Genomic DNA, 12,012 nt, shown 5'->3' with positions numbered 1-12,012 from the left:
ACAGAACCAGTGAAGAACAAGGAACCTTCTCACTTCAGCCTAAATTATGCTGTCCTTCTGTCACACCTGAACAAGAAAACACCAACTACAGAAGTCATTGCATGTAATTTAAGTTTAAGCACTAGTTTAAATGTTAATCTATTTGATTCAGCAACAAGGAACTCAAGGAACAGAGCCCAATGTTATACCATGGAGACCTATTGGGACTTCGTCCTTACCAGTGTGTTTTTATTTTACCATTACTTGTTTTAATATGGTGATCTGTAATTTCTTGCTCATAACTTCATATTTCTTTACCTCCAAGGAACTTTAGTAACACCTGTAATACACTAACTTTCAACTAGCTTCAACAGAAGCTTAATATTTGGAGCCTTTAACATGAAATACAAATTAAAAGATGGCATCATAAGATTAATTAATCCCTGTTCATGGACCACACTCTTGCAGTCAGGTAACTATGGAGTTTTAGGCAACTTACAACATGATTCAATGAGTTCTGCATCAAATTAAGTAATTGTACACATTTTTCAAAGACAGGCAGTGTGTCTAGTGAAACTGCCACAATTGAAAGGAAGGAAAAAGGAAAGCTACACTATATATTGGTTGACTATCAAATAGAAATTAATGTTCTATGTTCCAGGAATATTATTGGCAATCTGAAAGCAGCAACAGCACACTTTCCCTACATTGATAATTACTGATTTGTAAGAATTTCCAATTGCATTATGAGCATTCTCTCCTTATTTCAAAATTAATCCAGCTAAATTCATCAGTTCAAAGCAAATTAAGAGTTGTGGACAATAGGGGTAACATGGTTAACGAAAGATGACAGGATGGAATAGGATTGCTATCATTAACAAATCTGCATTATTGTGAGTTGCAAAGTTCAATGGGAATTCATCACTTACAGAAAAAGCCAAATATGACAGAAGAAAGCAAATATTTCTTGAACAATGAAAAAACTGATTGTGTCAGAACAACAAAATGACAACTGACTAGACTGCAATCTTGCAGCAGCAAAACTATTCTTCAATGACTAATGGCATTTTGTCAAAGTGTATAAACTTTCAAATCAGCAGCGACTTTTCAAATGGTCATTTTTTTATAAAATCATCAAGTGGGTATGAATGGAAAGGTCACAGTTTAGAATGTAAAAGTCATAGCCAGAATAGAAGAAATGGACTGACGAAAATAGTTCAACTAAATGCTGTGTTCAAGACTGCACATTTTAGTATACTCAGTAAGCCTGTTGCTGAACTTGCTTCTCTGTTCTTATACAATGTGTGTGGGAAACTCAGAGGCTAAACAATATGACATGAAGCAATCTTTGGCTGACTTCAAGTGTGGCCGTATTGAAGGTCAGGGCACTTGAAAGCAATGCTACTGTTCATTTCACACAATAGCCTCACTACACAAAGCAATGCTGCTTGGATTTGTAATTCTCTAATATAACTAACTTCCAATATCTTGCGTCAAGTGACTGTAAGTTAAATGCCATTGGTAGATGCACCATGAAGAATGGAATTAGAAGTAAAATCTTGTCCAAATTTACGTTGAAACCAAAATGCTACTGAGGATTTTCTTTTAAACAAAACATATCTAATTAATTTTTATTGTACTTTGAAACAAACTGCAATGTCTTTGCACTGCAAACACACATTACCCTGTTCTGGTTTTAACATTTTTCACAGCTCTAAGATTTTATTGCAAGTCCTATTGTCCAGATAATTTTTGATCGACGCAGTATAAACAGACATAGGTAAACAGAACAGCACCTAGTATAAAACATAATTAATGTCCAAAAATAATTGTCTAATTGCCCTTGAGAAGGTGGCGAACTTTTGATCAGAAGACAGTGTTACTTGTTGTCAAACAGTAGTCAACATACATGGCACGGTGATATTTTCATCTCACAATACTGCATGTCAAGTTAATCTAGGGCAAAAGAGAAAACATAATTGAGAGGTACTGATGTTAGACTGGGGTGGACAAAGTCAAAAGTCACACAATAGCAGACTATAATCCAAAAGGTTAATTTGAAATCACAAGCTTTCAAAGCGCTGGTCCTTCATCAGGTGAAGTAGAGGCACAGAATTTATAAGGTGGAGAGATCATTGCAAGATAATTCCAGGTAATTAAGAGTGTCAAAAAACAGTACAAATGATGAATTGAGTGTCAACAGGCTGAATAGCAAGTCTTTGCAGGTGATCAAAAGGTGTCAAATGGTGTGAGTAAAGTGTCAACAGCTGAATAGCAAGTGAAGGGATGACCAATGATCCAATTAATTAAGGCAGAGAGATAATTACAAAAAAATAGAAAGAGATGATGTTAGGAAGAAATCAAATGGTTAAAGTAATAAGACAGGTGCAGGAGTTGCATGACGAGGGTCTGATCAAAGTAACAAGTAATCCAAAACTGTACAAACTAATTAAGGTAGAGAGATAATAAGTAATCAAGGTGATGGTGTCAAAATAGAACAGTAAGCAAGATTTTACAAATACAGAACAGTGTGCTGGGGTTAAATGTCATGAAACATGAACCCAAGATCACAGCTGAGGCTGCCTTTATGGGTACAGAACTTGTCTATCAGTTACTGCTCAATGATTCTGCGTTGTTGCGCATCTCGAAGGCTGCCTTAGTGGATGCTTATCCAAAGATTGGACGCTGAATGTCCTTGACCAAGCGTTCCCCAACTAGGAAGGATCATACCCATCTGGTGAGATGGGAGTTTAATTTAGACAAATGCGGAGGTGCTGCATTTTGTAAAGGCAAATCAGGGCAGAACCTATCCACTTAATGGCAAGTTCCTGGGGAGTGCTGCTGAGGAAAGAGACCTTGGAGTGCAGGTTCATTGTTCCTTGAAAGTGGATCGCAGGTAGATAGGATAGTGAAGAAGGTGCTTGGTATGCTTTCCTTTAATGATCAGAACATTGAGTATAGGCGTTGGAGGTCATGTTGCAGCTGCACAGGAGATTGGCTTGGCCACTTTTGGAACACTGTGTGCAATTCTGGTCTCCCTGATACAGGAAGGATGTTGCGAAGCTTGAAAGGATTCAGAAAAAATTTACAAGGATGTTGCCAGGGTTGGAGGATTTAGGCTACAGGGCGAGGCTGAATAGGATGGGGTTGTTTTCCCTGGAGCGTCAGAGGTTAAGGGGTGACTTTATAGAGGTTTATAAAAATCATGAGTAGTAAGGAGTGGGTGAATAGTTGAGGTCTTTTCCCTGGGGTGGTGGGAGTGCAGAACTAGAGGGCATAGGTTTATGGTAAGAGGGGAAAGATTTAAAAGGGACCCAAGGGGCACCCTTTCAAGCAAAGGCTGGTGAGTGTATGGAATGAGCTGCCAGTGGAAGTGGAGGAAGCTGGTACAATTACATTTAAAAGGCATCTGGATGGGTATATGAATAGGAAGCAGTTAGAGGGATACGGGCCAAGTGCAGGCAAATGGGACTAGATTAATTTAGGATATCTGGTCGGTATGGAAGAGTTGGACTGAATGGTCTCTTTTCTTACAGTACATCTCTATGACTTTATGATTGTTATATGGTGTCTGTTCATCCGTTGTTGTAGCATCTGCATGGTCTCACCAAATATAACATGCCTCGGGGCATCCTTGCCTGCAGTGTTTGAGGGAGACAACATTGGCAGAGTCACATGAGTATCTGCTGTGTACATGGTGGGTGATGATCCCATGTGTTATGGTAGTATCCATGTCAATGATCTGGCATGTCAACTGAGGTTGCCATGACAGGGCTGTGTAGTCTTGTGGTCTCTGTTCTCCTGAAGGCTGGGCTGTTTTCTGTGAGCAATGGTCAGTTTGAGGTTTGCCCATTGTTTGAAGGTGAGAAGTAAATGCGTAGAGATGGTCCTGGTGAAATGTTCATCATCGTCAATTATATGTTGAAGGTTTGATTTATCCATTTTGAGGAAGTACTTATGAGGAAGCGTACTCTGTTGATTGTGTCCCATGTTTGTCTTCGGAGGTCATTATGATTTTTTGCTGTAGCATGTTGGAAATGGCAATCGATGAGTTGAGCTTATGACGGTGTCTTTCAGCATCGGTAGGTGTCTGTCACATTCCTGAGCAGATCCTAGGCATGCACAGGGCTTATCCATAGGGAATGGCTTCTTTAATATGTTTGGGGTGGAAGCTAGATAGGTGAAGCATCGTGAGGTTATCCGTGGACTTGCAGTAGAATGAAGTATGAAGGTGTCCATCCCTGGAGATGCACGTATCCAAGAATGAGACTGATTCTGAAGAGTAAGCCATGGTAAGTCTGATGGTGGGATGAAATTTGTCAATATTGTCGTGAAGTCATTTCAGTGATTCCTCACTAGTTCAAAGAAGAAAAGGTCATCAATGTATCTGCAGTAAAGCATTAGTTAGAGGTCCTGTGCAGCAAACAAGTCTCACTTGCATCATTTATAGGTCACCCCTTCACTTGCTATTCAGCTACTGACACTTACACCCTTTGAAACTTTTAATCACGTGCAAAGACTTGTTATTCAGCCTGTCAACACTCACCCACACCATTTGTACTATCTTTTGACACTCTTAATTACCCAGAATTACCTTGCAATGACCCTTCTTCCTGTAAATTCTGTGCCTGTGCACCTCCCTCCATTTCACCTGACAAAGGAGAAGCACTCCGAAAGCTTGTGATTTCAAATAAAGCTGTTGGACTGCAACCTGGTGTCATGTGATTTCTGAAGAAAGAAAACTGCGGAGCAGTAATGAGCAGACGCATACTGGATCATTATTCCTCTTAACCACAGCTGGCGAGATTCATTGCATTTGACCTGAATGCTAGGTTCAATAAGATATTTTGTGTACATGCTGGCTGAGACAAAATTCCATGACCGAATGACAATTTCTGCTGTTCCAAATCCTCAACATTTTGCAGTGCAGTTCTTTGATTTACTTATTTAAAGCTAGGTTGCTGCAATAACAACACTTCAATTATTCTGGCTCTTTTGACCTGAGAGCTGAACCTGGAGCATTAGTCCTAACATTTTCTTTTAACGATGCTGCACGGTTCCTTCAGCACATATCTTCCACCGGAGTGTCCTCTCATACCAGCCATTCAAACAGAGAACTACAAGTAATGTACATTGGTATTTCTTTGGTTAGATTATGTGATCCATAAAGAGCTAGCATAAAAGAAGTGACATGCCTTTCTCATCTATATTGAACAAACCGGAAATCTATAACTCTGTTATGTCTCAGAATATGATACAGACAAACGGCAGGGAACAGCCCTATTTATTCAGGTTAAAACTGAAACAGAAGTAATTTATAAAACTGGCTAATTTCAATCCACTACTTACATTGATTTAAGTCATTCATATTCTGCTTCATCTAAACAAGTGGTGAATATACCTGTTACTTTCCCAATGGAAAGAAAGGAACAACAGGTGTGCACAGAATCACTGATGGCACTCCTCACATCATGGGTACTTGGAGAATTTTCAATACAATAAAAATTGCCACTTTTCTCAGGACCATCTTTCCCGATAAGACTTATTTTTGTGAAGAAGCAAATCTGCAAGCTCCATCAACCATTCTGTTCAAAAAGGCAGCCAATTAATAAGAATTAAGTCATACTCAATTATTAACTCTAGTGAATAACCCAATGTCCTCAATTCCTTGTAAAGTTTCCCTGTGAGGTCAGAAAAACCATATAAATAGTATGATGCCATGGAATTCAGTGGGATGGAACTGTTAGTTATTCAAACATGCATTTGACTCTGCCATCATTTGTAAGTTAGTCTTAGTTACCTACCAAAAAGCTACCTGATGAAGGAGCAGTGCTCTGAAAGCTAGTGCTTCCAAATAAACCTGTTAGACTATAACCTGGTTTTGTGTGATTTTTAACCAAAAAGATAGTAAGTTGCACCAAAGAAAGTTCCTTAGATAATTAAATGTTGAACTCAATCCTCTCAGGTTCCCCAAATTACCAATCAAGTCCAGCCATAGAAATCCCGAGTAAGCCAAAGAAGCCTGTTTTGACAGGCAACAAAACTATTTCAAAGGCAAGTTCCCTCTTCTCTCTCTGGAGGTATTTAATAAACCCTCATGTGACAACATTAAGACTGACACTTCAGGCTGTGTTTCCCGTCACCGAGCAAACTTTGAACACTTTTTCAAAAACAAATTTAAAAGAATTAGTCATAATTTCATAGATCACCTACATCACAGATGAGAAGGGAAGATAAAAGCAGTAACCTGAAGCATCACACAATAAGATTTGATTATCAGACTGCATTAGCATTTTGAAAACATCAAACAACATCACAGACTACTGAAGCAAGCAAGCAATGGTGGAACTTTGTGAAGTCAAAAGTTTATCAACACATCATAAAATGATAGCTCGCGATAATAAATTGTCACATTTTTAAAAAAATCTTCACATTAGCAGTGAAAGTGCAAATATATATGGCCTGTTTGAACTAGTTCTAAAATAATTTCTTTAATCTCTGTTAATCCATATTTACATTTGTGATTTTATTGTTAAAGACAAAAGCATGAATTTTCATCACAAAATTAAACATCTGCTTTACAACAAACAAGGCTTGATATATCTATCCAAGAAAATAAACAAGCAGAAGACAGACAAGTAACCTAAGATTGTCAATATTGATTCTTTGAATTACTGACCATAACATCTGATCTATTTACTTATGTGCAACAAGAATCCTCTGTGTTCAGCAGATTCAGAGCAGACATCTATTTGGGATGCCTCTGTATAGAATGAATTAAACAAAGATCTTCAATTCTGGAAACAATAATTTTCAACAGTTTACTTAACGCATGCAAAATAATAGGAATGAATGACTCAGCAATCACCATCTTTAAAAGCTTTTATGGTGTGAAATATTTAGCACAGATTCAAGAGATATACAATCAAGAAAACTGAATCCTGGTGTCAGGAGTGGGGTGGTCATTTTAGTAATGAAATGTTAAAAGACTATTTATAAATACAGTTCGACCAGAGTAGCTTTACGCTTGCAATTTCTATATTCAAGTCTTCACCAGGTACAGGAATTATGTTCAAGTTTTTTTTTAAAACTGCAATTATATTGGACTAAATACCATAACTGGGAGGATGTGCAATAAGTACCATTGATGACGACCTGTACTATTGCAAACTTAATAGAAATATCCTGTTGATTCACCTTAGAGTTTAGATGCCAAATACATGTTTTGAACTTGATAAACCAATTTCCAAATTGGATGGGTGGGAGTCTGTTAATTTTGAAGAATGAAGAACAGTTAGCAAAAGTTCAATCCTAAACATTTTTAATCCTATTCCTCTTATTTTAAGACTAGACATAAATTACTTACTCAAAATGGTGTATTCCCTGATCCTGTGTGTTTTCCAAGATCAAGTGGCATCAGTGTATTGACAGCATAGGGATCAGGAATCAGATTCCAATTCAAATCACAAGCCTGTTGCCTATTTATATTTACACCATAGCAACACATTATTCTGAAATGGAAATTAACATATTTTATTCTTTAACGGTGCTGTTATACATGAAGTTTAATCACATCCTGGAAGGATTGGTACAGTATGAGCTACTTACGTTTTGTGTTTTTATTTTTGAGCACTATAAAATACTGAATAAATTAACTGAACAAATCAAAATTTTGGAGATTACTTAAAATGGTGCAAAGAGGTTGCAAATTTAGATCAAGTCAGCAGTTTGCAGATTAACTTAAGTAGGTTATTGGAATAGGCCCTTTCAAAACAATTATTCTTCAATTTGGTCAAATGCTGTAATATCCATTGGGTCTGTGAAACCCAAGGTATGTTTATATCATGTATGGACATCCACTACTAAAGAGCATTAACTGGAATCAAAATTGAATTTGCATAAGTACCATGATAAGGAGGCATCTACAGTTTTAAACTGAATTTCCAGGACAGTACAGAATAAAGCTAAGAACATTGCATGTGCATTGTACAAAGGTTCAGTACAACTTCATTCAGCGCAACTGGTCCTGCTTTGATCCAGATACTTGGAAAGTGGTATCAATTCCATAGAAAATGTACTGCTTCGGACAACTAAAATCACATAGTCTGAACTATAATTTCTAGTATTAGGGTTATTTGTTAATAACAGCACTAAAGGGTGGTCAAGCCACACAGGTGATGCAAGGCATTACCAATGAGGTACCTCTATCCAAATTACAGCACAATGTTTCTTACAGCAAACGCAGGAGCAATATTTACAAAGGCTGTAATTAAGTAATGTCATGTGCTGAAACCTGATGAAAAGCACAACTCTTCCAGCCACACCACTTACTGTCAGTAGCTTTGGAGGTCACATGGCCAGAATTTTCTGGACATCTAAAAAAAACTTGGGTATTAAAGTAACTTCTGGGTACCAAATTTGTTTTGAGTCTGCAGTGTGGCCTGTGATGTAATCTTCAAAGAGGTCAATTAGGGCTGGCAGGCAGAAGATTGGGTTGACAGTACAGTTTACAGTGCTATATTTAAAGGGACATGCAAAGCATAATTGAGTATACTGTATTTAAAGAGACATCAGCTGTGTAATTGAGTGTGTTGTTGTATGGTGTACTTCTCTCCTGCCCTCATTAATGATTGACTTCCTCATAAATTTACTGTCTTGGTCCTCACTACTCTAACAGAAACAACCTGTTCAGAGTTGTTGGTTTTGTACCTTGTCAGTCTGTCTTGCATTCCTAGTGATTTAGGCTGAAGGTATTTCTACTTGCAGTATTGCTATTGAGGGAGAGCATGGTGCTTGATGCTTTTGTAAGTATTCACTAGGAAATGAATAATTTAACATACAACTATCTCAGTCTCATCCTCAAATTCTACCTTCTTTAAAAAATTTCTGACTTTGTAATCGTAGCCTTCCTTGTTGGCAGATGGTTTGTAACTTGATGGTCAATGCTTTGTTAAACATCTCTTCACCTACTTTCTTACTGCTGTACTACTAAAATAATAACAATAATGTTGATATTTCCTTTTGCAGTTTCTCCTTTTAAACTCTGTGCATGTTTTTTATGGTCTTTATGGTGACACTCACATTGGGTTTGCCAGGGCCACTCAGCTCCTAACTTCATTACAGCCTTGCTTCAAACATTGACAAAAGAGCTGAACTCCAGAGTAGAGAGTGACTGTCCTTGACATCAATGTAGCAATCAACCAAGTGTGGTATCAAAGAACCCAAACAAAACTGGAATCAATGTGAAACAGTTAAAACTGTCCACTGGTGTGAGTTATGAATGGAACAAAGGAAAATGGTGTAGTTGTTGGAGCTCAGTCATTTCAGCTCCTGGACATCTGAATTCCTCTGGGTAATGTCCATGGCCCAGCTACCTTCACGTACTTCATCAATGCCTTCCCTTCATCATGAGGTCACAGGTGAAAATGTTCACTGATAATAATGTTCAGGTCCATTTGCATTTCCTCAGATATTGAAGCCAACTTGGGATCCAAATGCAGTAAGATCTGAACAACGTTCTGACTTGATAACTGGTAAGTAACAATCATGCCACACAAGTGCCCAAGAATCTAACCACTGCCCCTTAATGTTCAAGGCATTACCATTGCTAAATCCCCATATGATCAACATTCTGGGAGTTACTACTGATCAGAAACTGAACTGGATCAGCTTTATACATAGCGAAAAGGAGGAGTCCTTGTCTAGGAGTTCTGTGGTAACTAACTCATTTCTTGTCATCCCAGACACCATTCAAGACAAACCAACGTGCTTGACTGGCACACCACCCACCATCACAGTGGAAACAACACGTACCATATACAAAATCTATTGCTGTAATTCACCAACGCTCCTTCAAAGCATCTTCCAAACCCACAACCTCTACCCACCTAGAGGAACAGGACATGCATGGGAACACCACCACTTGCAGGTTCCCCTCCAAACCACAAGACTATTCTGAGTTGGAACAATATCACCATTTGTCCACTACTGCTAGATCAAAATCCTGCAACTAATTTCCTGACAGCACTGTAGGTATTTCTACACCCCAAGGACTACAGTCGTTTAAGACAACAGATCGTAGCTACCTTCTCCAGGGTAACTAAGAATGGACAATAAATGATGAACTATCCAGTAACATCCATAAGCCCCAAACAAATAAACAAATTATGCACAGTAATCTCTTCTAAAAAACAATATGTTAATGACCCAATGGTGCTTTTGATTATGATGGATCATTAAATATGGACAAGGGCTCGGAGGATAGTTCTCTTACTATTATTTGAGATCTTTTATTTCCACCTCAAAGCTGAAAGATGTCAAATTAATATCTCAAGCCTAGCACTTTTCAGCAGCACAACCTTCCCTAACAAATGCAATGAAGTGCTAGCCCTTATTTATGTGATCAAGTCTTGGAAACTAGGATGCCATTAGAAATATAAATTTTGGTGACAGGTCAGATTCTAAAGAGAGATATTTCCCCAAGGCTTGCCAGCACCGCACATTATCATTGCCTCTGCCAACAAAACATTTTTCAGTTGAGGTCGGCACATCGTTGCTACATAATTCACAATGGACCAAGAGCTATGAAGCCATCCATCATGGTAACGGTCTGGAAAATTTGCTTCAACAGTTTGCCTGCAACCACAGTACTTTGATTTGGCAATAATGTTTAATTCACTGTCATTTCACTTCCAGCAATTTCTACCTTGAACAAGTCAAGATTTGGAGATACCAGTGTTGGACTGAGGTGTACAAAGTTAAAAATCACAACACCAGGTTATAGTTCAACAGATTTATTTGGAAGCACCAGCTTTCGGAGCGCTGCTCCTAATGAAGGAGCAGCATTCCGGAAGCTGGTGCTTCCAAATAAATCTGTTGGACTATAACCTGGTGTTGTGTGATTTTTAACTTTGTACCTTGAACAAGTTCTGCTCATCTTTCCGATCGGATTACCATTTGTTTCTTTGAACTATGTTCTCCTTCATTGCTTTCTGTTTCCCTTCTTAGGCTTGATGAGGTGTCTATCAAAACTTACTGACTGCCTCATCTCTCTCCTCACTCATCGCCTCTGACTTATTGCATAAAGATTTCAACTGAAATTCCTCATAACATATTTCCACCAAGGAATAAAGATATCTCCAAAATATTCAATGCTTCTCAAACTGCATGTTTTCACCGCATGTAGAGAAATATGCTCAATGCAATGATTCACCATAGATACGCACTTGACCTCTCTCTCTAGCAGTACTGACTCTCCATCTAAAAGCTGACCTGTCCATATTTCATTTTCGCACCTTTTGGCATTTTATTTCTTTTAAGTGTCAAGGATCACAAGCTTCAACAACTCTGAAATACAAATGCAACTCCAGATCCTTCCTCGCCTTGACTTCTCTCTGACCTCAATCTCTTTTTCCAATCTCACCAGTTGCCATGATTTACTATCCCCTCTCACATTTCCCCTTCCACTACTGACTTCAAACAATCAGCTTACCTCTTCCTCCTATTGCATGTCTACTGCATTAAACATCAATTTCACCATGATTCGGAGCTCTTTTTCAGCTGTCTTCATTTCCATATCTATTTACTTGATCAGGCGTCCTCCTCCAGCATATTGGGCATTTCGTCAAGCACCAAATTTTCCATTCAACCTGGGTCCTTCCTTTCTAGGGCTTCACTGGCCATTTTGATTTCTCTGCTCCTCTAATTTGTGTTCACTTAGGTCCAACTAACAATGTCCTTGAACCTACCAAGAAGTTTGATACTGTTCTTGTTTGAACTGATTCCTACCTTGCCAGGGTTAGGTGCCAACTCCCTTCCTCCTTTGAACTGTGAAGTTCAATGTAAGATGAAGAAATAGAAATTCAGCTTTCAGTTAGGTACTTTCAGACATCTAAACTCAACAACTTTAGTTTAAAATCTAAGTCCCTACTTCTTCCAGACAACATCACTTGGTGACAATTTGACTATTCTCACTTAAACCTTCCCTTGTTACACCTTTTAGTTCTATGCTAAAGTCTTGCTTCATTGCATCTG

The 12,012-nt window shown here is 38.3% G+C and overlaps 1 protein-coding gene across 7 annotated transcripts in view; it reads right to left on the bottom strand.

The window, feature by feature from the left end:
* atxn10 (ataxin 10) overlaps positions 1–12,012 on the bottom strand; it is a 320,589-nt gene that overhangs the window by 220,526 nt on the left and 88,051 nt on the right. The window contains exon 11 of one of the 7 annotated variants that reach the window (XM_043709269.2): positions 1,210–1,935. The exons of 5 other annotated variants lie outside the window; for them this stretch is intronic. In XM_043709269.2, the coding sequence (XP_043565204.2) occupies positions 1,906–1,935 (30 nt within the window). In that variant the 3' untranslated portion in view covers positions 1,210–1,905. Of the gene's footprint in view, positions 1–1,209; positions 1,936–12,012 lie in introns of those variants that run through there. One more of the 7 variants, XM_043709271.2, reaches the window with a different exon arrangement.

Source organism: Chiloscyllium plagiosum, unplaced genomic scaffold, assembly GCF_037043375.1.
Source record: "Chiloscyllium plagiosum isolate Xiang-an unplaced genomic scaffold, Cpla_swu_hap1 HiC_scaffold_19, whole genome shotgun sequence".
Taxonomy (NCBI): domain Eukaryota; kingdom Metazoa; phylum Chordata; class Chondrichthyes; order Orectolobiformes; family Hemiscylliidae; genus Chiloscyllium; species Chiloscyllium plagiosum.
Note: the sequence above shows the minus strand (reverse complement) of the source record. Positions and strands in the feature narration are given on the sequence as shown.